Here is a 27,476-nt window from a genome sequence, read left to right as displayed (position 1 = left end):
GCTTCCCTGTCCATCACTAGCTCCCGAAGCTTGCTTAAACTCATGTCCATAGAGTTGGTTATGCCATCCAACCATCTCATCCTCTGTTGTCCCCTTCTCCTCCTACCCTCAATCTTTCCCAGCATTAGGGTCTTTTCAAATGACTCAGTTCTTCGCATCAGGTGGCCAAAGTATTGGAGCTTCAGCTTCAGCATCAGTCCTTCCAATGAATAATCAGGACTGGTTTCCTTTAGGATTGACTGATTTGATCTTCTTGCAGTCAAAGGGACTCTCAACAGTCTTCTCCAACACCACAGTTCGAAAGCATCAATTCTTCAGCCCTCAACTTTCTTTGTAGTCCAACTCTTACATCCATACATAATTACTGAGAAAACCAAGTTTTGATTAGATGGATCTTTGTCAGCAAAGGAATGTCTCTGCTTTTTAATATGCTGTCTAGGTTTGTCATTGCTTTTCTTTCAAGGAGCAAGCGTCGTTTGACTTCATGGCTGCAGTCACCATCTGTAGTGATTTTGGAGCTCAAGAAAATAAAGTCTATCACTGTTTCCATTGTTTCCCCATCTGTTTGCCGTTAAGTGATGGGACATGAAAAGTATTATAAACCTATTATAGTACAGTACTATACAACCAGTTGTATTAGTTGGATACCTAGGCTAGTTTTGTTGCATGAATTGGACTTATGAACATGCTCTTAGAGCAGAACTGGTTTGTATGTAGGGGACTTACTGTAATTGGTCTCTGTTTATATTTCTTCCTGATTCAGTCTTGGGAGGTTGTACTAGGTGATTATTTCTAGAAGATTATCCAGTTCTCCTAGGTTGCCCATTTTATTGGCATATAATTGTGTTATGTAATCTCTTTATGATCCTTTATATTTCTCTGGTGTCAGGTATTACTTCTCTCATTTTTATTTTTTTGGATCCTCTCTTTTTCTTGATGAGTCTGGCTAAGGGTTTGTTGATTAGGTTTATCTTTTCAAAGAATCAGCTCTTCGTTTCCATCCTTATTTTTTCAGAAAGGAAATTGCGTATTTCATGTACGTTGTGTATTGTACAATGTATGGAAATATAACTGGCCCTTTATATTGATTTTGTATCCTGTAGCCTTGCTGAATTTGTTAACTGGCTCTCTCTATGTGTGTGTGTGTATTATTAAGAATTTTTTGCATATAAGATCATGTCATCTACACTAGAGATACCTTTACTTTTTCTTTCCCAATTTGAATTGGTATTATTTTTTTCTTATCTAATTGTTTTAGTTAGAACTTGCAGTACTTTGCTAAATAGACATGGTGAAAGTGGGAGCATTTTGGTTTTAATTGGCACTTTTTCAAGTGCATTTTCATAATTTCCTCAGAAGGGATGTATGGGATGTAGAATTTTAGAATGTTTAAATAAAATAACTTCGGAGGAAGGTAGTAATCTCCTTTACCGCTCAACAATTTTCTTCTTACTTGTTGAATAATAGCTTTATTAGTATTTTTAATAGCTTTCTTATGCCCTCATACTTTATAAGTATTTTGGTTGAAGGTAGAATTCTTCCCTGAAAATGTGTTTTCAGGTTCCAGTTTTCTGTTGAGAAGTTTGATTCCTGGTGGTTTGTCGGCTCTTAAGATCTTCTGTTAATCTCTTATGTTATGAAATTTCACAATGATGAGCCTCTGTATTGGTGTGGTTCTTCTCATCATTGTGAGAAAACATTTTTTTTTAAACAAGAAATTCATGTTCTTTAGTCCTAGGAACATTGAAGTATATTTCTCTGAAAACATTTTCACTTTCATTTTTTTTTAAACCTTGATAGTTGACATATTGATTATCTTATATAATCAGTCTTTTCTTTTTGCTCTGTGTTATATGAGATTTCCTTGATTTAGCTTCTAACTTGCTGATGTTTTTATTATAGATATCATATTTCAGTTTCCAGGAGCTCTTTTGTTTTCCACTCTACATTCCCTTTTCCAATAGTTTTCTTTTTCCTGTTACTCTAATTACCAGTTTCATGGGAGGCATTATGTTATGGGTTTATCTGATGTGCATCTTTATATTTCTTAGTATCTGTTAAGTTAAATGACATAATATTGTCTATTTGTCTGTCTTGTGCATTGATTTATGAATTCCTTGAATGTGTGGACTGTGCTTTATTTATTTTGGCAAATCCTTGTGCCCCACAAAATGCATCTGGCACATTATAGGAGCTCAGTAAGTGTTGCTTGAATGAATTTATCCATAGCACTAAAAAGCTTTTTTAGTGTGTTTCAGAATGGCTGGTATACATCATATTTGTTACATTGATTGTGTATGCCAACAAAAAAGTAATTCTTTAGATTAATTGACGTGTACAAATCAGTTGTTTTGCTGTATTGTTGATTAGATAATCTTGTAGCAAATTTTTTTGTATGGCACCTTCTTAAAAGTATGAAACTTCAGGATTGTGTACAAAATCCTTCTGCCAAGGAAAAAATTCACGCTTTATGTATAAAGGTTTTATTGGAAGATAAGGAGAGATTCTTTCTGACAACTTTTGTAATTTACCAGATTTAATATCCTGGGAAGATGTGAAAGCAATTATTTTGGTAGCAACTAAGATTTAGCGTCACAAGGTTCTTCGTTACTGCAAACATAATTGAAGTCATATGGCTAAATGAAAAAAAGATAGAGATTATTTACTGCATGTTGGAAGTTCATTCTGTGGAATATGAAGATAATGAAAGAACTGTCATTAAGTGTGAATCCTAAGTTACTTGATAGAGAATGACATTTATGTGTATAAGTATACATAAAAACTGAGATTAATAGGGAAAGGGCAAAAGAGACATCATTGTTTGCCTAACCTTTAAAAACAGGTAAAGTAGGGAATTCCTTGACAGTTGAGTGGTTAGGACTCCATGCTTCCACCTCTGAGGGCCTGGATTCAATCCCTGGTTGGGGAACTGAGATCCCACAAGCTGTGCAGTGTGGTCAAAAAATAAAAAAATAGGTAAATGGGATTGTGGTGATGGCAAAACTGTAGTAAAAGTAAGTGAGTTGTCACATAAAATGGGTGGGATTTATGTCAGGTAACTTACATAATCAAGCCATTAAAAAAAAACCAGATAAAGAAATAGCTGTTTTCTCCAGTTAAGTGAAAATTTTGAAAGGGGGAAGCTATTTTAGCTTTTACGTTTAAATCTAGCCTGTCTTGGCTTACTTTTTGTGTATGGCATGAAGTTGGGGGTCAAGGCTCATATTTTTCCATGCAGATACCTATGTGTTCTAACATTATATTGAAAATATTCCTCATTAAAATGCACTGGTGTCTTGGAAAATGAAGTGACTATATATATGAGTGAGTCTGTTTTTGAACTATTTCTATTCCATTTTTTGGTCTGTTCTTTTGCCAATAGTATACAGTCTTGATGACACTATAATAAATGTTTGGTAGTGTAAACTTCAAAACTACCATAGTATGTAGAAATACAGTTGATTTTTGTACCTTGATCTTGTATTTGATGACCTTGCTGAATTCACTTATTGGTTTGTAGTGTTTAGGATTTTCTGCATACACAATTACGATGTCTGTGAAGTGGTGTCTGTGAACAAAGTTAGTTTTACTTCTTCCTTTACAGTCTTTATTATTATTCTCTTTCTTTCTTACCTTACTGCACAGTTTAACTTCCAGTACTCTGTTGAAACTAAATTTTGAGAATGGTCATTCATGTGTCCTAATTTTAGAGAAAATCATTCAGTATTTTTTAATTGGCTGTTACCCTGTTGGCTTTAGCTGTTTTTGTAATGCTCTGTACCACATTGAGAAGTTTCCTTCCAGTCTAATTTCTTAAGTGTTGTTAAGAATGAATGTTGAATATTTATCAGATGACTTTCTTGTATCTGTTAGGTAGTTAGAATAGGGAAAAGGAGTCCAAAATGGCGGTGGCTAAAAGACAAGGAAGGGAAAAGCCGAGAAAATAGAACAGAGGAAGGTCAAAGGAAGGTCCGAGGACCGGAGTGAGGACTTCAGGTAGAACAGCGCTCCTGCCTAAGCCCAATTTGCATAGGGCAGGCCCAGGGGGAAGAAAAAAACATAAAAAGAGGAGCCAAAGGGCTCTCACTCTCTCTCCCCCACGAGTGCGTACCCTCTTTCTCTCTACCCGTGCCCCCCCCCAACCCCGCGCGCTGGCACGCTCCTCCTCTCTCTTCTCTTCTTCGAGGATGGATTCTCCTGCTATCTTCTAAATAAAATAGAGCTGTAACACTGATTTCTCTAAGAGCTATAACACGCTCCGTTCGAGACCTGAGAGCTATAACACGGTCTGTCCAAGACCCAACAGCTGTGAGGCTCCGGGGGCTCTAATACTCCTCACTCCAAATCTTTGTTGTGACGAGACAAAAGAACCGAGGAGCATACACTTGGCTGACATATCCATTGAGATTTTGTTTTTCTCCCTGTTCTTTGTTAATATGGATAGTTAATTTCTTTTCTTTTTTTTTTAAATGGTGGGGTGGTGGCTCTTGTGGGAATGAGGGCTAGAAATGTTCTAACATCTTTGCATTCCTGGGATAAATACTACTTGGTTTAAAGAACATTGTTTTTAATATTGGATTCAGTTTACTGATATTTCACTGAGGATTTTCCTCTGAATTCACGAAGGATATTTTTATTTCTGATACTTTGTATTCAGGGATTTGTTTTCTTCAAAGTTGTAAAGTGTTGGATTCTCCAGTATTTTCTGAGTTTGTGCAAGATTGGAATTTTTTCACTATGTGTTTGCTAGATTTGAGGGAAGCCAAGGAGTTTTTCTTTGTTGGCAGGTTTCAACTCAAATTCAATTTCTCTGTTCTCTATTTCATTGAACTGTTTCCTCTTAGCACTTGTTCCTTCTTTCTGCTTGCTTTTGTTTTTATTATTTATTTATTTGACTGCTCTGGGTCTTAGTTGTGGCATGCAGGATCTAGTTCCCTGAACAGGGATTGAACCAAGCCCCCCTGCATTGGAAGTCTAGAGTGTTAGCCACTGGACCACTAGGGAGTTCCCTTGCTTTTGTTTTAATTTGCCTACTTCAGTTCAGTGGTTGGCAGACTTAAGACCTGTGGACCACACCTAGCCTGCCATTTTTTTGGTTGTGGTGTTATGGCCTGCAAACTAAAAATATGGTTATTATATTTTTTAATGATTGTGAGGGAAAAACAAATAAGAGATTATCACATGAAAATTATATAAAATTCATATGTCAGTGTCCATTTGTTGGGGCACAACTATGTTCATTTGTTTATGTATTATCTTGTGGCTTCTTCTATGCTACAGCGGTAGAGTTGAGTAAAGGTTATACAGACTTCAGAGACTAAAATTTTTATATCTAGCCCTTTATAAACAGTTTATCAATCCCCAAGATACTGATTTTTTTTGAAAAATTTATTTGGCTGTGCACAGCATTTCATTTTGGTATTTTCTGTCATCTATTCTGGTATTTTCTGTCATCTATTCTTTGATTATCTTCCCCTGTTTTCATTTGGATTGAATTAAAAAAAATTCCATCCACATGGTCTGTTGGTTTTTTTTAGCTACACCTCTTAAGTTTTTTTTTTTTTTTTAGTGTTTATATTAGTCTGCTTAGGTTGACATAATAAAATACCATAGACTGAGTGACTTAAACAATGAAAATTTATTTTTTCATGTTTCTGGAGTCTAGAAAGTCCAAGTAATGGTTTTGATAAGGTTCAGTTTTGTTGGGAGCTCTTATCCTGACCTGTAGACAGCTGCTTTCTAGCCTTTTCCTCATGTAGAAAAGAGAGAGGTGACCTATATGACCTCATTTAACTTTAATTACTTCCTCAAGACCCTATCTCTGTGTACAGTCACTTGAGGGTTAGGGCTTCAGTTTATGAATTTGGGAGGGGACACAGTGCATTCTGTAGCAGTGGTTATGGAGATAAGTATGTCCATTCTTAATTTATCAAGTAGAATCAGATTAATATTATAACAGTTCATGACCAGCTAATGTCTTTGTTGTTCATGTCCTTAGATATATGTTATAAACCCCCCCAGATATTGTTACTTTATTTGCTTTGAACAGTCATTTAAATAAATGTAGGAAAAATAGTCTTTTATATTTAGTGACATGTTTATTTTTTCTGGATCTTTTCATTCATTCCTGGATTCATTTTCATACTAGTTCATTTCCTATCAGTCTGAAGAACTTCCTTTAGTATTTTTTTAAAACTTGGTTAAAAAAAAAAAGATGTAGTTCACTGCTATATAAATCACCCTTTAAAAGTGTTAAGTTCAGTGACTTTTATATATTTACAAAATTGTATAGCCATGACTAGAGTCATGTTAAGAACATTTCATCACCACAAAGAAAGAAACCCTGTGTCCTTGACTGATCACTCCTCATTTTCCTTCAGCTGCTGTTCCACCACATCCAACCATATGCAGCCACCAGTCTCTCTTTTGTCTCTGGATTTGCCCATTCCGGATATTACATATAAATGGGATCATGTAATATGTGGTCTGTTGTGCCTTGCTTAGCATAAAGTTTTTAAGGTTCATGTTGTAGCATGTATCTGTACTTAATTTCTTTTGTTACTGAATTATATTCTGTTATGTGGATATACTACATTTTATTTATCCATTTATTAGTTGATAGACATTAGGCTTTTTCTTTTTGACTATTATGAATAACATTGCCATGGACATTTGTGAAGTGTTTGTGTTGAATAAGTTTTGGTTGTTGATAAGCCCATTCTTCCCTTACTAAGTTGTCTTGGCATCCATGAATTGAATTCAGTTGAAAATCAATTGAGGAACTTTCCTGGTGGTCTAGTGGTTAAAATTCCTCACTCTCAATGGGGCACTGGTTCCATCCCTGGTGTGAGAACTAAAATCCTACATGGCGCATGCTGTGGCCTTTAAAAAAGAAAAGAAAAAATCAGTTGTTACAAATGTGGGCATTTATCATTGGACTCTTAAGTTCTGTTCAGTTGAATGGTATGTTTAGCTTTTCAAATGACTCATTGGAAAAGACCCTGATGCTGGGAAAGATTGAGGGCAGGAGGAGAAGGGGACGACAGAGGATGAGATGGTTGGATGGCATCACCGACTCGATGGACATGGGTTTGGGTGGACTCCGGGAGTTGGTGATGGACAGGGAGGCCTGGCGTGCTGTGGTTCATGCTGTCACAGAGAGTCAGACACGACTGGGTGACTGAACTGAACTGAATGTTTAGCTTTATGCTGAGTACGGTAGCTTTATATAAGTTTTGAAATTGGGAAGTATGTGTCCCCATTTGTTTCTGTTTTTCAAGATACTTTGAGTTATTTCAGGGTCCCTTGCATTTCCATGTGAATTATATAAGATCAGCTTATCTCTTTTACAAAAATCTCAGGTGGGGCGTTGATAGGGATTGTGTTGAATCTGCATTTCACTTTTGGGGAGTATTGCTGTCTCACCACTACTAAGTAAGTTGTCTTAAGTTATGTAACTGTGGAGTATTTATCCTCTTTTTAAAGGCTGGCTTTAATTTTGTTTTTTCCCCCAACAGTTTTGTAGTTTTCTATGTAGAAGTCTTAGTATTTTGGTTCAGTTTATTAAGTAGTTTATTGTTGATCTATTGTAAATAGGGTTGTCTTCTCAATTTCATTTTTGATGTTTGTTCCTAGTGTGTAGAAAGAAATACAGTTATTTTGGTATGTGTTGATCTTGGATCCTGCGATCTTGTCAAACTCATTTATTCCCTTAGTTTTCTTTTTGTGTGTGTGTGTGTGGATTTCTTAGGATTTTCTGTTTTATATCCACAGAGTTTAGTATCTACGGGGAGTTCTGGAACCAGTCTCCCTCAGATACTGGGGGTGACTGTATGCAAGATCATGTCATCCACAAATAGAGGTTTTTTTTTTTTTTAAACTTCTTTTTCAATCTGGATGTCTTTTATTTCTTTTTCTTGCCTGATCACCCTGGCAGAACCTCTAGTATGGTGGTGGTGGTTTAGTTGTTAAGTTGTGTCCTACTCTTGCAACTCTGTGGACTGTAACTCACCAGGCTCCTCTGTCCATGGTGTTTCCCAGACAGGAATACTGGAGTGGGTTGCTATTCCCTTCTCCAGGGGCTCTTTCGGACCCAGGGATTGAAATCAGGTCTTCTGCATTGCAGGTAGATTCTTTACCACTGAGCCACCAGGGAAGCCTGAACCTCTAGTATAATTACATAATTAGAAGTGTTGAGAACTAATATCCTTGTGTTGTTTTGGTCTAAGGAGGTAGTATTTTTTGTGACATGTGAATTCTTTCAGATGTCTGAAAATGTCTTTAGTTTTGAAGGCTTCTTTTAAACCTACAACATCACATTGACTCTTTAAATGCTTTATGATGGGTGTCATTCCATTGTCTTCTGTTTTACATTGTTTCCCACGAGTAGTCAGTCTGTTGTTACCATCCTTTTTCCTCTAGCCTGTTCTTTTTTCCTTCCCTTGTAAGGTTTTTCTCTTCATCTTTTTTTCAGCTGCTTGATCTTTATGTGCTTAGGTATGACTTTTTTTTGATGTTGCTGAGCTTCTTGGACCTGTGGATGAAAATCTTTCACTTTGGGAATATTTTTGTTCAATTTCTCTTCCAATGTTTCTCCTTTCTTTCTCCTGCCATTTTGGAGGTGCTGCTACCACTGTGTTAGATCATTAGATGTGTCCCACAGGTCTCTGACACTTTTTGTTTTTTTCTCTATCCTTCAGTCTAGGTCCCCAACCCCTGAGCCACGGACCAGAAGAATTATCTTCATGGAACAGGTCCCTGGTGCCAGAAAAGTTGGGGACCACAAGTCAAGATGATATACTTTAATAAATTTCTGCTCACTTCAGTTTCTGAATGATTTACTTTAATAATCTTAGCTCACCTCAGTTTTAAGGGTCGGATTGAACTCTTCTTTCAGACAGGGCCCTGGAATCTTAAGTGCTGTGACACTAAGTTTCTGTTTTTAGGCCAAGTTTCTGCATCACTGGAAATTCTGCAGAAGTCCCCTAGAGGATAATTGATGGTAGCAAGACTTGTTTTCTGTTGAGGGCAGGTTTTAGTCTGCCCATACTCAGGTATTAAAAGTTTAGTTTCTCTGTGTTCCAGCAAAGATTCTTTGCCTATAGCATCCTTTTTCTGTCCTTATTTGTACTTCAACCAATGTAAATGCCTTGTAGGGTTGAAAGCACTAGCAGTCTGTGGTCACTTAGAGATGGCTGGTCCCTCTCTGGAATTCAGTTTATTTAGACTTATTTTGTACCCAGAGGTATTCAGAGGCTTTAAAGAAAGAATAGAATTTTAAATTTATTTAGTGTTTTGTCACTGTATGTTCTTTGTGAACTTCTATATTCTAACTGGAAGTCCTTTATTGAAGAATTTTTGAGTGAGGTCAAGATCTCAAAAGTCAGTTTTTCAAGGGGCAAATAGCTACACATTGATTTAGTTGCTGCTTTTGCATATTTGAGGTAAATGAAAGATAAAGTGACTTTAATTGGGTTAGTGAGTTGTGCTAACATGTTCTCAAGATACATTGGTATAGTTTATATGTGTTCAGTGATGAATTAGGCAAAGTGGGAAACTAAAAAGTTGATTTTAATTTTGATGAAGTATAAATACTGAAGTCTGGACAGATTATATATCCTTGCCTTCATCCACCTCCATCCTACCCTCCTCTTTTATTTTGGAAGAACTAATGCTGGATTGTTTACATTGAAAGTGACTTTTTCAGTTTTCAATTTGAAAAATCACCTGGCAGCAACATTGTGACTGCAGTGGGAAAACTATTAGCTAGTACATTTTAAAATGGCTAAAATGTTACATTTTATGTTGTATGAATTTTATCTCAATTAAAAAAAATCAGTGGGCTGTTTGAAAGGCCCTTTCTGATGTTTATTTAAATTTTTAATCATAATGGATGTTTGTTTGCTTTTATTGGCAGTTGTTTGTTAGTCTGTAGATTTCAAGAGTTTGATTTTGTATCAGTGCCAGCTAACTTTCAAAACTGAATTCGTCTGAAGAATACTGTTAGGTTTGATCTTAGCCAAAAGGCTGAGAAACGATGAAGAACACTATTAAAAAAATAAGTGTTACAGCATATCTTGCTTTTTGATTTAGTCATGAGAGTTATTTATTAAAACTTTACCCTTTATTTTATATATTTTTCACGAGAAATTGATGGAATATGTAAAAGTGTGATGTTGGTAAACTGTTGAGAAGCTTGTTATGTTATACAGAGTTTTTTTTTTTTTAAATGAATGGCTCTTGAAATCTGATGTGATTTTACTTGGTTTTCAACAATCTCTTTTTCCATCTTTCCCTTCCTGAGTCTTATTTATGGATGATTCTGTCCTTTTTAATCCTCCCTACCCTGTCTCTCCAGCCTTGGCAACAGTTTTGAAGATGGCTCCCATGTAACGTCACCATTAAACCCAAATGAAAACTTCAATGTTGTCATTAAAGAAGAGCCTCTGGATGATTATGAATATGAACTTGGTGAGTGCCCAGAAGGGGTCACTGTGAAACAGGAAGAGACAGATGAGGAAACAGATGTATACTCAAACAGTGATGATGATCCTATACTAGAGAAACAGCTGAAGAGGCACAATAAAGCTGATAACCTAGAAGCTGACCATCCATCTTCTAAATGGCAACCAAATAGCCCATCAGGTGTTGCTAAAGCTAAAATGTTCAAATTAGACGCTGGAAAGATGCCAGTAGTCTATCTGGAGCCCTGTGCTGTCACCAAAAGCACAGTGAAGGTTTCTGAGCTCCCTGACAACATGCTTTCCACATCTTGGCAGGATAGATCTTCTCTGTTGACAGAATTAGACTATTTGCCTGCGTACATTGAAAATTCTAATGAGACTGGCTTCGGCTTAGGCAGAGAATCAGAAAATGATCTTGGAAGCCATTCACCAGATACCAGAGTGGTACAAAAATATCCCTCACTTAAAGAAGCTGAGTGGAAATACCCTGATATATCTGGCAGTGTTAACACAGAAAAACTACTTGATGGTTCAAAGAGTTCAGTTGAGGACTCGTTTTTAGGAAAAGAGGACTTGGGCAGAAAGAAAACTATGCTTAAGATTTCAGCGGCTCCCAGAATTGTGAATGCTAATCAGAATGCCCCTCCAAATGTCCCTGGAAAAAGAGGAAGGCCACGAAAACTGAAACTGTCTAAGGCAGGGCGGCCACCTAAAAACACAGGAAGATCTTTAACTTCTACAAAGAACACTCTTACGGGCCCTGGGAGTACCTTTCCAGATGTGAAACCTGATCTGGAAGATGTAGATGGTGTTCTCTTTGTTTCCTTTGAATCAAAGGTAAGATTGTCATTTTCAGCTTTCTTTCTAAGGCCAAGTAATCATCATTAAGTTGTATACTAGCTGCTAGTTATCTTAGAATGTGGTTACTGTGAATGCATCCATTATATGAGGTTGTGTGCATGGGAAGGGGAGTATCTCCAAAATATTGGGTTAGCAGTATTAACCCAGCGCTTCAACTAGATTATTTTTCTTTTAGAGTTTTAGAGAAACCTGGTCTTTCTAAATTGACTACACAGAGGTTGAATTCTCTCTGCCTGTTTTTTTCCTCCCTCCTTGTTAATTGCTGAGTAATGTATCTTTATTTACACAGGGGCTTTGCAGGTGGAGCTAGTGGTAAAGAACCAACCTGCCAGTGCAGGAGACATAAGAGACATAGGTTTAATCCCTTGGTTGGGAAGATCCTCTGGAGGAGGTCATGGCAACCCACTTCAGTATTCTTGTCTGGAGAATCCCATGGACAGAGGAGCCTGGCGGGCTACAGTCCATGGGGTCACAAAGAGTTGGACATGACTGGAGCAACTTAGCATGCACGTAGAAGAAATCAGTATACAAATTGCAATAAATGGGCATAAATACAGTTCTAAGTTAGTTAGCTGAGTGTATTACATTTAACTTATTTGCTTTCTTCCCACTATTAAAGTGATGTTAATGTAGAATATTTAGAAAATAGTGAAAAGTATCAACATGGAAAAAAATGCCCCTGGTTTACTTTTAAATCCTTAGAAGTGACATGAACCACTTTTTTTCTTTCTTTTTTGTTTTTTTTTTAATACAGGAAGCTCTAGATGTTCATGCAGTTGATGGAACAAATGAAGAATCTTGTAGTCTTCAGGCATCAGCTGCAAATGACCCAGGTATTATATAATAGAAAGAGAGAGAGATGGAGAATTTGGCTCTAGAAGTGAAAGAAGCAATGTGTAGTCTGCTGTAGTGTATAGCAGCTTATTTTTATCATTGTTTTCTGAGTAGGTTGCAGAGCAAGAATTTCCCACTTGGAAAAGGAATTGATAGAAGATTTGAAGGCCTTGCGGCACAAGCAGGTCATACATCCTGGTCTTCAAGAAGGTATAATTCTCTAAAAACTGTGCAAGCCTTGTTTATTTTTGTTGTTGCTGTTCTTTTTTATTCTTGTCCTTTTTCTCTCTTCCCTTTGCCCCTTCCCCAAACCTTTTCTGTTTTCCTCCTTTCCTGTATCTTGTGATTCCATTTATTTTAGCACTTCTCTCAGCTTGCATTTTTTTCTGTTCTCTCTGTTCATGATTTTTTCCCTTAACTAAAAAGCATGCCTAGGCCTTTTGTATCCTAAGAGAAACCTTTCAGACTCTGAGGATACTGCTCTATCGTTGGTGATAATATATTATGCATTAAAAATGTATCATGGTAAGAAAGTGGAGTTTTTCTTACAAAGAAATTTTGGTCGCTTTTGTTTTGGGGGGTTTTTGAAGGTTCCTTTGTTTTGTCTTTGGAGGGGAAGACCCTACTTTTTCTTATGTACTTGGTAATATATTTAGCTGTGTAAAGAGCATACTTATTTCTCATATGTGACTGTAAACATTTTATATATTTCATATATTGCTTGGAGTGTAGTTTAAAATTTTCATCATTACCTATTTTGTTGAAATAGTTTATCTTGGCCTTGATTATATGGTTTAATCCTTTTTTAAAGAATAGCAAAATTTACTGTACCTATGCCATTATAATTAACTACTGACTTTCCTCCCTGTTTGCACTGTAAATAGAAGGACTGTAAACCATGCCTCAATTTTTAGTTTTCTCATATCTTTTAGTTTAGGTACACTTCTTGGAGTAGTTTATTTTGAGTTTTGCCTTTTAGTCAATTTTCAAAGGACTGTCTAAGCTGATTCACATTGTATAGTAGATCATTTATATGAAAGTCTAAGCATTATATGCCAACAGAACATTGATTTATAAACAGCCATTCAGTTTCTAAATTCAGTGGTAATATTTGAACTTTTCGCTTTAATGTGAGACTATGTAACAGTATGGTGTTAAAATATGTAAATTTCAATCCAAGTAATCAGGACTGTGGGTTGTAATGGAAAATCAGTCATGTCATATTAGTCTTGCTGGTAATAATGTTTGCTGTCCTTTTGTTTGCTTTCATTTCTGCTATTTTATTTAAATAATATTCTTTTCTTATCAGTTAACTTTTCTTTTTCCCCCCACTCCTACATTTTTTTAAGTACTCTTTATGTTTACATTGTGTTCTTTCAGCCTAATCACCACATTTATTTTATTGTCTTAGTTCTAGAGTTAAATATATTTAGTGCTCCCTGCTGATCTTTTTGCTCTGTTTGTTAATTTTTTGGCTAAAGTTTGAGTTTTTTCCTTTCCTTATAGACATTTTAGTCAAATCTGTGATTTTTTTCCCTTTGTGTAATGGGCCTTCAAAGGCAAATGCTTATGGGAACTAAGCAGGAAACATATAGTGAAATTAGCCTGAATTTGTGGGTGGGGTTGAACTCTGGTTGGCTGGAGCAGAGGTTCTTTTTCTAAAGGGTCATCCACATCAGTTCAGTTCAGTTCAGTCGCTCAGTCATGTCCGACTCTTTGCGACCCTGTGAACTGCAGCACACCAGGCCTCCCTGTCCATCGCCAGCTCCCGGAGTCCACCCAAACTCATGTCCACTGAGTCGGTGATGCCATCCAATCGTCTCATCCTCTGTCGTCCCCTTCTCCTCCTGCCCCCAATCCCTCCCAGCATCAGGGTCTTTTCCAATGAGTCAACTCTTCACATCAGGTGGCCAAAGTATTGGAGTTTCACCTTTAGCATCAGTCCTTCCAATGAACACACAGGACTGATCTCCTTGAGGATGGACTGGTTGGATCTCCGTGCAGTCCAAGGGACTCTCAGGAGTCTTCTTCACATCAGTGAATTGTCAAATAGGAAAGTAGGCCCATTATTTTCAGAAATTCCCATTGTGGTGTAGAAGATAAAGTAAGTATTTTAATGTAAAATCTATCCGTTGTAAGTGATGGCAGCTGATACAGTTTTTTTGGACAGAAAAGTGCGAGGCATCAGTTTTCACTTACTACACAAATGATGCATTTAGTGTTCAAGTTTGTACTTAATCCTCACATTGTTAAGGTTAATTCAACTACATTCTTATATAGTTTTACAGTTAAATCTGTAATCCATGTGTACTTCTAAAATCCATGAGGCACTTTACATAATGTATGAGGCAGAATTACAGTTTGGAATTTCTCCTCTTATTTTATTTTGGCAGATGTCTCCCCCAGCCCCCAACCTTTGCTTAAGACTTAAAATATTAAAAGAATTAAGTTAGTTTGACTAAATGTTTACAGTAACTTATGGTGCCAACTAAGTATCTGCAGATAGTGAAAATACTCATCTAGATTCCTTTCAAAGAATTGATGCTTGAAGTAATTTATTACATTTCAATTCAGTAATATCATGTTTCTTTGCCTTTTTGTCAACTGTAGTGTTTCATTATTTCTTAGAAAATGAGCACTTCTAAATCTAGAAAGTTTTTGAGCTGGAAAAAAAAAAACTTGTGAACTTCCTTTGTAATTGTGGAAGAAATGTTGATTTAAGCCTGAGAAAATGTTTTTATTGTTGTTGTTCATAGTTTTGTTGCTAAAATAAGATTCTTAATTTTGTTTTCCACAGTGTGATATTTTTGTCTCATACTTTTCTTTGCTACTCCAAATTGGTTCATTTTCTAAGTCCATCAACCTGAAATTACAATTTTAAAGAGGTATTTTTATAAAAGTGTTTTCTACTTCATTGCTACCAAGTGAATTAATTCTATGTCAGTTGTTACATTAATGTTTTATTTTAGGTGAGTATTAGATTTGCAGAAATATTGGAACCATAGTACAGAGTTCCCATATACTCAACATCCAGTTTCCCTTGTTGTTAACATCTAACTTTAGCGCAGTACATTTGTTACAATTAGAGAACCTACTGATATACTATTATTTACTAAAGTGCATACTTTATTCAGATTTCCTTAGTTAACTTTTTATGTTTCAGGGTATCACCTAGGAAAATGTCATAGTACTGCATTTAGTAATCATGTCTCCTTAAGATCCTTTTGGCTGGGATGTTTTCTCAGACTGTTTTGTTTTTAATTATCTTGACAGTTTTGAGGAATACTGGTCAGGTATTTTGTAGAATGACCCTCAGTTGAGATTTGTGTGATATTTTTCTCATGGTTCACCTGGGACCATATGTTTAGGAGGAAGACCACAAAGGTAAAGTGCCATTCTCATCTTACCATGTCAAGGGTACATATTATCAACATGATTTGTCACTGACATTTTTTTCTGTAATTTTTGGAAGGAAGTCACTGTGTAGTCTGCACTTAATGAGTCGTAAGGTATGCTTCTCTTTCTTGAGGATGGAGTATCTGCATAAATTACTTGGGATTTTTCCGCAGCCAGAGATTTCTTTTTCCCTCATTTTCTTTCAGTCTTTTATACAGTATGAACTCCTGTCAGTTTTTTTTTTTTTTGGTTAAATTCCTTAAATGACAGTATTGCCAGGGCACTCTCTCTCTCTTTTTAGTTACTTAAAAAAATCTCTGAATGTAGTGTTAAATCAGTGGTTAGGTAGAGTTTTTCTTTTATATATCTACATCTACTTTTCTGTGTTCACTAGTTATACAGGTTTTTCTTTTGAGTGTATTTTTGTGGATACCTCCTTTTTTTTTTTTTTTTTTTTGCTACAGTTTATCATCTTAGGTGATTCTGCCTTGAACCTAGAGGGTTATCTGTTTTTGTTTCTTTCTTTATGAGTCTTTTTTTCAATGGTGTGATAATGTGTTCTTAAGAAGTTTCTCCTAATATGAAAAGGCAGAAGCATTTAGGGGTATGATTTAAACCATCATGTGCAAAGGGTTTTGTGCTTTTACGGGGATATGTTAAGAATTATTTAACTTATTTTTGCAAGCTAAAGTTATTCTCATTCATATAGAACCGACTAAGTCTGGGTCTTATGGCAAATAAGTCTTCATGGCAAATAGATGGGGAAACATGGCAAGTAGATGGGAAAACATTGGAAACAGTGAGAAACTTTATTTTTTTGGGCTCCAAAATCACTGCATATGGTGACTGCAGCCATGAAATCAAAAGACGCTTGCACCTTGGAAGAAAAGCTATAACCAACCTAGGCAGCATATTAAAAGACAGAGACATTACTTTGCCAACAGAGGTCTGTCTAGTCAAAGCTATGGTTTTTCCAGTAGTCATGTATGGTTGTGAGAGTTGGACCATAAAGAAAGCTGAGCACCAAAGAATTGATACTTTTGAACTGTGGTGTTTGAGAAGACTCTTTGAGAGTCCCTTGGACTGCAAGGAGATCCAACCAGTCCATCCTAAAGGACATCAGTCCTGGGTGTTCATTGGAAGGACTGATGCTGAAGCTCTAATCCTTTGGCCACTTGATGCGAAGAACTGAGTCATTTGAAAAGACCCTGATACTGGGAAAGATTGTAGGTGGGAGGAGGGGACGACAGAGGATGAGATGGTTGGATGGCATCACTGACTCAATGAACATGAGCTTGAGTAAGCTCTGGGAGTTGGTGATGGACAGGGAGGCCTGGTGGGCTGCAACATGGGATCACAAAGTTCAGTTCAGTTCAGTCGCTCAGTCCAACTCTTTGCGACCCCATGGACTGCAGCACACCAGGCCTCTCTGTCCGTCACCAATTGCAATACTTTGGCTACCTGATGTGAAGAACTGACTCTTTTTTAAAAGACCCTGATGCTGGGGGAGATTGAAGGTGGGAGGAGAAGGGGACGACAGAGGATCAGATGTTTGGAAGGCATCACTGACTCCATGCACATGAGTTTGAGCAGGCTCCGGGAGTTGGTGATGGACAGGGAGGCCTGGTGTGCTGCAGTCCATGGGGTTTGAAAGAGTCGGACATGACTGAGTGACTGAACTGAAACTGAAAGTCTGGGTCTCAAGTACTTGTTTCTTGGGGAAGGATTTTCTCTAAGGACGAACATTTCAAGATGTGTAGGTAAGCTACATGATGTTTTTAGGATCACTTGATACACCTTTTGGGGGAAGATGGCAGTTCAAAATATTAGCAAATGCAGACAAGAAGATATGTAGGGAAAACAGTCTGTAAATTTGATTGTTCTGGTCTAGATTTTGCATGTCTACCTACCTATTTGGCTGTATGGATGCATTTTTAACAACTTAATTCCTTTTTTTCTGTTTTCTCTGTAGGCTCAGGTAGTTTCTGTCTGTAATAATAATGTGTTTCTCTTTTCAAAGCGCTACAGTATCTAATTTTATCCTTTGTGTAGGATTCAGTGTCCCTGGAATTTCTGCAGTATTTTGCATTCTGCTCCACTCTGGTTCCACTCTGCTCTGCTTCCCCACCTTTCCTAGTTAATTCCTACTTACTCTAACGTAAAAATTACACTCTCTGTACGGTTTTACCAGGTTGCCTTGGGCTTTTCAAGTATCATTTCATTTGCCTCTCACAGGATTTTTTTTACTCTATTGTAACTACTAATGAGTCAGTTGGGAAAACAACACAAAAGCTCCATGAGGTCTGGGAAATGTCTTTTATCTCTGTCATCATCTATATTGCAGAGCATTTCAAAGAGAAGGTACAGTTAATTCTTAAAACATAAAACTCAGTGCAGTGGATTGATACTTACTTCACTGATGAGAAAGCAGAAGCTAAGAGAAATTTAGCCCAAAGTCAGGATTAGAAAACAGTTTTTTTGACCCATATTAACCTGCCTGCCAAAGCAGGAGATGTAAGAGACACGGGTTTAATCCCTGGTTTGGGAGGATCCCCTGAAGGAGGGCATGGCAGTCCAATCCAGTATTTTTGCCTGGAGAATCCCATGGACAGAGGAGTGTGGTAGACTACAGTCCATAGGGTCGCAAAGAGTCGGACATGACTGACACTGACAACACACACGCACACATTTTTCTCCCTAGTTGATTGAAACATAAGGAAAATACTTTATTGATGTTCATTTTAATCACATTATGTGATTACATAAAATAAGCATGATAAAATGATACTTATTTTAAAGAACTAGAATTACAAACTAAAGCCAAATTGCCATCTTTTGTTTATTAAGTTTTATGTGGAGTATATACAAATCAACCTTAAGAGAACTTGAAGCTTGTAACCTGACCAGTGTCTTCACCTTGCAGGAAACCAGTACTATGTAAGCTTTTTATTGGAAACCTGTACCTGTGACTTCTAGTAGTTAATACTAGGATAGTTGATGCTTTGAATTTCTTTCTTTCTTTTTTTTTTTTTTGATGCTTTGAATTTCTTATTTCAGTTTTGTTCAAATTTAAGTTAAATACTTTCCTGCTCAGTAATATGAAGCCAGTAATTGCACAAACAAGGAAATCCAAATTAAAAGCTTGTCACTAGTAACAGTAAAAGTTCAAATTTAAGAACAATAGGATGTAGATTTATACCAATAAGATGAGGACAGTTTTAAAAGTCCAGTGATATAAAATGTTGGTGAGGATGTCGATCAGCAGTGACTCTTAACGCTATTGGAAGTATAAATGGAGAGTTAATTGGCAGTCTAGTGAACAGCTTCCCAACTAGTGCAGTATTGCATGTGGTTATCCATGATTGTGTGACAGGTATGCTGTTGAAACACTTGGTCTCAGAGTGGCCAGACAAGACCACGGAAAATTAACTGTAACTGGTTGCCGCTTTCCATAAGCAGCCTGATGTTTATTCCAGTTTGTTAAGTAATTACTGTTTTCTTATTTCCCATTAAATAAGAAAGATTCAGAATAACTAGGTGTATCAGTTAGAATTCTTAATTGCAAACATCAGAATCCACTTACTCTGCAGGTGAAATAGGGTATAAATTTATTAAAGAGTATCAGATGATTTACAGAGAGAATCTCCTGAAAGGCCAGAGAAACAGACTCTAGGACTATGCAGTCAGGAAAAATGTCCAAATTATATTCCCTACAAGCCCATACAAGCAGTCTCACAACACTGAACAGTTAATACCATTTTGAACATAATACACTGAACACAGTATACTACAGCTAGGACGTTGATTACTTTTACTTCTAAAAGTTCTTAACTTGGCCAAACAGTATCACCCTCATTAACACAATTCTGCATAGTATTCCTTTGCTTATGGTCCTTTCTTCTAGATTGAAGCCTTCTATGGCTACATCTGTGTTTTAACACGTCTCCGTTGAAGAGGTGGGGGTTATAATGTGGAAAAGGAATAGCTTTTGGAAAGGTTCTCAGAATATTTTGGGCAGCCAAATGTATGTCAAACAATATCCAGTAAATTAAAGATGAACATATCCCATTATATAGCAGTTCCACTCTTGAGGAATTGCGATAAGGAAAAGCTAAATGGACTAGAGAAGCTTTCATACGTGTTCATATTTGTGATAGACTTTTTTGTACAAGATGTACAATTACACTGCAGTATTTTTTTGTAATAGTTTAAAATAGGAAACAGCTTAATTCTCATCAAGAGGAGAATGGTGAATAAATGAGAGTCATTCATAATCTGGGATAGTGTACAACAGTGAAAATAAATCATGTAGACATAAACCTGTCAACATAGACAAATCTTTGATGTAAAATGTTAAGGGAAAAAAGGTAAAAATATAGGTAAAATAAATGCTTTCCCAGTACCTACAGATAAGCCATAATATTTATAGGCTCCATTAACCATAAATGTGTTAATAATAACTAAAGAATTAATAGCCTTTACCAGGCCAGACGCTCAGACTATTGCATGTTTGTATTAGAGGTCCTAGAAAATCTCTGGGCTATAAAGTATTAAAATAGAGAAGATCTGAAGTCTGCTATGTTTATGTATTAGTTATCTATTGCTGCTTAACAGATTGCTACAAACCTAGTGCCTTAAAACAACGCACTTACTGTCTCAGGGTTCTGTGGGTCAGGTGTTAGGGCATAGCTTAACTGGGTCCTCCTTTTAAGGTATCACAGGATTGCAATCAAGATGTCAGACTTGCCTCCTCATCAGAGGTTTGACTGGGGAGGGATCTGCTTCCAGTTTCCCTCAGGTTGTTGGCAGAATTTTTATCCTTGCAGCTCTAGCAGGATGGATGACACACTTACTCTTATATTATCACATACACATAATCATGTACATCCTATCCCTTTTGCCACAAGTTAGAAGCAAGTCACAGGGCCCACCAACATTCAAGATAGAAAGGGGAGGATTTTGTAAATATATAATACCCAGGAGGTGAGGATCATGAGGCCACCTTAAAGTCTGTCTGCCACTTTCAACTTTTATTTCATCATTACTGCTCTCCACTTATTCTTTATTATACCCCTCCCTCCCCCCTCCCCCCAACCAGAGATTAAAAAATACCCAATGTGATTCTTTTTGTTTTTTTTGTAGTGGGTTTAAAATTGAATTCAGTGGATCCAACAATGAGCATTGATCTTAAGTACTTGGGAGTGCAGCTACCTTTGGCTCCAGCCACTAGCTTTCCATTCTGGAACCTTACCGGAGCCAACCCTGCCTCTCCTGGTGAGTGCATAGTATTTGTAAAGTCAAACAGGTTTGTGATAAAAATAAAATGCTACCATTGTTAGAGACATTTAGGATACACTAATTAAATCCTTTATCTAGTGGTGAGTCTTAACTATGATTTATACATTTTAGATGAAATCTTAGTAATTAATTAGATATTAAATATTGGCTTCGTGGAATTTTGATCGTCTCTTTTACTTTTACTTTTATAGATGCTGGATTTCCCTTTGTTTCTAGGACAGGGAAGACCAATGATTTCACCAAGATCAAGGGGTGGAGGGGAAAGTTTCATAGTGCTTCTGCATCTAGGAATGAAGGTAATCAGCTTTTTAAAAATTTAAAAATACATTCTGAAACATGTGGCCAAAGACTCTTGTTAAAAGTAAACCTTGGTTGTTTTTCTTTATCTCTTCTTTCCACGCTTTAAAATAAACTGAAAATAATTATCTTGCCTTTTTTTGTTCATTTTCTGTGTCCTGTAGTCCCTGTCCTGGGGTTCAGTCCCTAACCATGTCAAACTTAAATAATCATTGAAGCCTTTTCAAACTGTACTTCCTTTCTATTCCTATAGTTAGAAAAAGCATCATTGTCAAGCATTATTTCAGAACTGTATACTTCAGAGCTGTATAGTGATTTCCAATAATGTTATAGTCCTTCAAAGTAAACTTCTAAATCCAATCTGAAATCTAAATTTTGATTCTGTGTCTGTTGGTCTCTTTTCTTAGTGCTTCTCCTTTCACACTGCAGTTGTTTGCAGTTACACTCTAACTAGATAAATTTATCATTTGTTCAATATAATTTTTCTCTTTGAATCTTTGTACAGTATTATAATAGTGTAATGCTTGTCTCTGTTAAACTTGCTTTTTCTTATTCCTTAAAAACTAAATTTTACACTCCTGTTTTTGTGCCCTTAGCTTTTTCCCTTACTTCTGAGGAGGGACAGTTTGGAAGATCTGGTAGCTTATAAAGGAATGCTCCTGGCCTTTTTAAGTGTATTTTTCTAAAGACATAAATATCTGTCTTACATTTCTTTAAGTTTCTGTATATCTTTATTTCTAGGTGGAAATTCTGAAGGTCCATTGAAAAACCGTTCTGCTTTCTGCAGTGATAAGTTGGATGAATACTTGGAAAATGAAGGCAAGCTGATGGAAACAAGCATGGGTTTCTCTTCCAATGCTCCCACGTCGCCTGTGGTATACCAGCTTCCCACCAAGAGTACCAGCTATGTTCGAACACTTGATAGTGTGCTGAAGAAGCAGTCTACCGTTTCCCCTTCTACCTCTTACTCTTTGAAACCTCATTCTGTACCCTCTGTCTCTAGAAAGGCAAAGTCTCAAAACAAACAGGCAACTTTCAGTGGCCGAACTAAATCATCTTATAAATCCATTTTACCATACCCTGTTTCACCAAAGCAGAAACACACTCATATGATTCCCGGAGATAAAATTACCAAGAATTCTTCAAGCACCACCTCAGAAAACCGGGTGAATAATTTGATTGTGCCAACTTTAGATGAAAATACATTTCCAAAGCAAATTAGCTTGCGGCAGGCACACCAGCAGCAGCAGCAGCAGCAGCAGCAACAGGGATCTCGCCCCCCAGGCTTGTCTAAATCTCAAGTGAAGTTAATGGATCTGGAAGACTGTGCACTTTGGGAAGGAAAACCAAGGACCTATATCACTGAAGAGCGAGCAGATGTATCCTTAACAACTCTGCTTACGGCTCAAGTAGGTATCTTTTGTTTTCCAGAAGTATATTAGTCTTGTCGAGAAAAATTAGGTCGTTAGGAGAAATGGGAATGGGGCTTTTTGGCAGGAGGATGGGGTGTTTAGTTAACTTAGTGACAGCTAAGGAAATGTCTTCCACATTTGTTCTTCTTTATCAACTAGACACTAAGTGTAGATTCCTCCTGCCAGCAGAGAGAGATTGTACAGTCGTGCTTTTGAATTGTCCCTCTCCTTTATAAAGGCAGCTGACTATTCTGAACGTTTCTAATTTCATTCTCCAACATGTGGGCAAGTACATTTACTGTCTTGTTAAAACAGCTTTGAAAACTCTGCTTAGAAGGTATTAAATCCCAGAAAATGCCCCAAGTTATCAACCTACAGAGAACACGGTTTTGTCTTTTATAAAATTACATATTAAGAAATTTTCATTAATTGTTGATTCACCTATGGTAACATAGGTGAATGGTATGTCATAGCCTTGGTGTATGTGAAATGATACAGCAGCATGTGGGTAAGTTTTCTGTCATGAAACTTCTGTAGTTTACCTTCCATATTTTAAATTCTGTGACTAAATTCTAGAGCTGAAGATCATCAGATATTGGGACTAAATATAAATTTTATCTTTAAAATCAATCATTCCTAAAGACTTTTAAGTTCAGTCGCTCAGTCATGTCCCTACCCTTTGCGACCCCATGAACCACAGCACGCCATGTCTCCCTGTCCATCACCTACTTCCGGAGTCTACCCAAACCCCTGTCCATTGAATTGGTGATGCCATCCAGCCATCTCATCCTCTGTCGTCCCTTTCTCCTCCTGCCCCCAATCTTTCCCAGCATCAGGGTCTTTTCAAATGAGTCAGCTCTTCGCATGAGGTGGCCAAAGTATTGGGGTTTCAGCTTCAACATCAGTCCTTCCAATGAACACCCAGGACTGATCTCCTTTAGGATGGACTGGTTGGATCTCCGTGCTGTCCATGGGACTCTCGAGTCTTCTCTGACACCATCGTTCAAAAGCATCAATTCTTTGGCGCTCAGCTTTCTTCATAGTCCAACTCTCACATCCATACATGACCACTGGAAAAAAACCATAGCCTTAACTAGACGGACCTTTGTTGGCAAAGTAATGTCTCTGCTTTTTAGTATGCTATCTAGGTTGGTCATAACTTTTCTTCCAAGGAGTAAGCGTCTTTTAATTTTATGGCTGCAGTCACCATCTGCAGTGATTTTGGAGCCCAGAACAATAAAGTCAGCCACTGTTTCTACTGTTTCCCATCTATTTGCCATGGAGTGATGGGACCAGATGCCATGGTCTTAGTTGTCTGAATGTTGAGCTTTAAGCCAACTTTTTCACTCTTTCACTTTTTCAACTTTCACTTTGATCAAGAGGCTCTTTAGTTCTTCTTCACTTTTTGCCATAAGGGTGGTGTCATCTGCGTATCTGAGGTTATTGATATTTCTCCCGGCAATCTTGATTCCAGCTGGTGCTTCCTCCAGCCCAGCATTTCTCATGATGTACTCTGCATATAAGTTAAATAAGCAGGGTAGACAATATACAGCCTTGACATACTCCGTTTCCTATTTGGAACCAGTCTATTGTTCCATGTCAAGTTCTAACTGTTGCTTACTGACCTGCATACAAGTTTCTCAAGAGGCAGGTCAGGTGGTCTGGTATGCCCATCTCTTTCAGAATTTCCCACAGTTTGTTGTGATCCACACAGTCAAAGGCTTTGGCATAGTCGGCAAAGTAGAAATGGATGTTTTTCTGAAACTCTTGCTTTTTCGATGATCCAGTGGATGTTGGCAGTTTGATCTCTGGTTCCTCTGCCTTTTCTAAAAACCAGCTTGAACATCTTGGAAGTTCACGGTTCATGTATTGCTGAAGCCTGGCTTGGAGAATTTTAAGCATTACTTTACTAGCGTGTGAGATGAGTGCAGTTGTGCGGTAGTTTGAGCATTCTTTGGGATTGCCTTTCTTTGGGATTGGAATGAAAACTGACCTTTTCCAATCCTGTGGCCACTGCTGAGTTTTCCAAATTTGCTGGCATATTGCATGCAGCACTTTCATAGCATCATCTTTTAGGATTTGAAATAGCTCAACTGGAATTCCATCACTTCTACTAACTTTGTTTGTAGTGATGCTTCCTAAGGCCCACTTGACTTCACATTCCAGGATGTCTGGCCATAGGTGAGTGATCACACCATTGTGATTATCTGGGTTGTGAAGATCTTTTTTGTATAGTTCTTCTGTGTATTCTTGCCACCTCTTCTTAATATGTTCTGCTTCTGTTAGGTCCATACCATTTCTATCCTTTATGGAGCCCATCTTTGCATGAAATGTTCCCTTGGTATCTCTAATTTTCTGGAAGAGATCTCTAGTCTTTCCCATTCTGTTGTTTTCCTCTATTTCTTTGTATTGATCGCTGAGGAAGGCTTTCTTATCTTTCCTTGAAAGTCTTTGGAACTCTGTGTTCAAATGGGTATATCTTTCCTTTTCTCCTTTGCTTTTCACTTCTCTTCTTTTAACAACTATTTGTAAGGCCTCCTCAGACAGCCATTTTGCTTTTTTGCATTTCTTCTTCTTGGGGATGGTCTTGATTCCTGTCTCCTGTACAGTGTCATGAACCTGCGTCCGTAGTTCATCAGGCCCTCTCTCTATCAGATCTAGTCCCTTAAATCTATTTCTCACTTCCACTGTATAGTTACAAGGGGTTTGATTTAGGTCATATCTGAATGGTCTAGTGGTTTTCTCCACTTTCTTCAATTTCGGTCTAAATTTGGCAATAAGGTGTTCATGATCTGAGCCACAGTCAGCTCCTGGTCTTGTTTTTGCTGACTGTATAGAACTTCTCTCCATCTTTGGCTGCAAAGAATATAGTCAATCTGATTTCAGTTATGCATGTATTCTTCTGTTCTCTTTTTATTAATTACCATAGAGTAGGGGTCAGTAAACAATTTCTGTAAAGGGGCAGATAGTAAATACTTTTGGCCTTGTAGGCTTTATAGTCTCTGTTGCAGTTTCTCAACTCTGCTGTTGTAATGCCATAGATGTTATGTAAATGAGTGGACCTGGATGTGTTCCAATGAAATTTTACTTAGGAAGCAGACTGAATTTGGCCCTTGGGCCTTAAGTTGGGAAACCCCTGCTCTATAGCATTATGTGTGATGTCTGTTGAGAATAAGTTTATCCTTGTTGATATTTTGGCTCATAATTAATTAAACTATTGGAGAGGGGAATGGCAGTCTACTCCAGTATTCTTGCCTGGACAATCCCATGGACAGAGGAGCCTGGCAGACTACAGTCCGTGGGATCGCAAAGAGTTGGACCTGACCGAGTGACTATCACTAACACTAATTAAAATATTTGTTCTGTTATCTGTGCTATGCATTTTAGAATGGGAGATTGCTCAGACTTCTGGTTATATTCCTACTTTGTCTTCTGAATCTGAACTAATCTTATACTGTTTGTACTGAGTGCTCGGAATAGAAGGCGGCAGACCAGTATATAATCGTAACTTGTTAGAGGATGATTTAGTAGATTTATAATTTTCTACTCTTAACTTTAGGCATCTCTCAAAACTAAACCCATCCACACGATCATAAGGAAACGAGCCCCTCCATGCAACAATGACTTCTGTCGATTGGGGTGTGTATGTTCAAGTCTAGCTTTGGAGAAGCGCCAGCCTGCTCACTGCCGCCGACCAGACTGCATGTTTGGCTGCACCTGTTTGAAAAGAAAAGTTGTACTTGTTAAAGGGGGATCCAAAACTAAGCATTTCCAGAGGAAGAGTGCTCATCGTGATCCAGTATTTTATGATACTTTGGGTGAGGAGCAAAAAGAAGAAGGAGAAGAGGGAGTCAAAGAGGAGGAAGAACAATTGAAAGAGAAAAAGAAGAGAAAGAAGCTAGAGTACAGTGAGTATTAAGAATTAAGACAGTACAGTTTTTTTTTTTCCAAATAGTATGGTTATTTGAAAATGTATCTCAGGTATAAATTACTTAAATCTTCTTAATCAGTGATCTCGTAAGAATTTAATTCTTATTATTCTTAAAATGCTCTTTGTATATGGCATGTGTGACATACACAGACCTGCACTCATATGCTTTTTTTAATTGAAATTTTCTTTTTTTTTTTTTTTGAAATTTTCTCTTGAAGATAGCTCTTCTGTGTTAAATTCGAATCTTCTCTCAATTTCATTTTTTCCTTTTCTACTATATCTTTTTATTTTGTTTAAATAGATTGACTAATTTCACCATGTAATTAAAGTTTCTTGCTTCTTAGTTTATTGGTGGATTCTTTAGTGTTTGAGCCACCAGAGAAACCCTCTTAGTTTATTAGAGGATTAATATTCCAGTTTTGGCAGTTTATGTTTACATTTGCTTCTGTGTGCCATGTACTTTCTTCAGTCAGATTGGATGATTAATATTTTGATATATGTTCTTCCAGTATTTTCTGTTCATCTACTTGTGTGTGTATATATTTTTTATAGAAATGAAACTTCTGTATATATGGTAACTTTTAGAACTTTCTTATCATAAAATCATGTTCTGCTTTCTGTATTAACAACTGTAGCTCTATAATTTTAGTTTTAATAGCTTTGTATTATTACAGTTCTTTTGGTTGGATATTTAGCTTTTCTGGGTTTTCAAATAGTATGGTGATGAACATTCATGTTCAGTATAGGCTATTAAAAGTAGAATTGCTGTGACAATGAGGATTTTTTAAACATTTTTAAATGTTTCTACAATTGTACCAACTACACAATTACCAGTAGTTGGATAGTGCCAGTTCTATGTTCTTGTTAGATATTAAAACTGATAGGCAGAAACTGATGTCTTATCTTAAATTTATATTTCTATAGTGATAGGTTTATCTTTACTAACTTTTATTGGAGTGGTTTTGTTTTTTTCCCATATGTTTC

The 27,476-nt window shown here is 37.0% G+C and overlaps 1 protein-coding gene across 13 annotated transcripts in view; it reads left to right on the top strand.

The window, feature by feature from the left end:
* MGA (MAX dimerization protein MGA) overlaps positions 1 to 27,476 on the top strand; it is a 145,435-nt gene that overhangs the window by 69,197 nt on the left and 48,762 nt on the right. For all 13 annotated transcript variants that reach the window (XM_043919164.1, XM_043919153.1, XM_043919154.1 and 10 more), the window contains 7 exons: positions 10,358 to 11,300; positions 12,079 to 12,157; positions 12,273 to 12,368; positions 20,697 to 20,828; positions 21,044 to 21,148; positions 21,891 to 22,558; positions 26,121 to 26,469. In XM_043919164.1, coding sequence (XP_043775099.1) covers positions 10,662 to 11,300; positions 12,079 to 12,157; positions 12,273 to 12,368; positions 20,697 to 20,828; positions 21,044 to 21,148; positions 21,891 to 22,558; positions 26,121 to 26,469 — 2,068 coding nt within the window. In that variant the 5' untranslated portion in view covers positions 10,358 to 10,661. The remainder of the gene's footprint in view (positions 1 to 10,357; positions 11,301 to 12,078; positions 12,158 to 12,272; positions 12,369 to 20,696; positions 20,829 to 21,043; positions 21,149 to 21,890; positions 22,559 to 26,120; positions 26,470 to 27,476) is intronic.

The sequence above is a fragment of the Cervus elaphus genome, chromosome 12, assembly GCF_910594005.1.
Source record: "Cervus elaphus chromosome 12, mCerEla1.1, whole genome shotgun sequence".
Taxonomy (NCBI): domain Eukaryota; kingdom Metazoa; phylum Chordata; class Mammalia; order Artiodactyla; family Cervidae; genus Cervus; species Cervus elaphus.
This window is presented reverse-complemented; position numbering and strand designations above follow the sequence as displayed.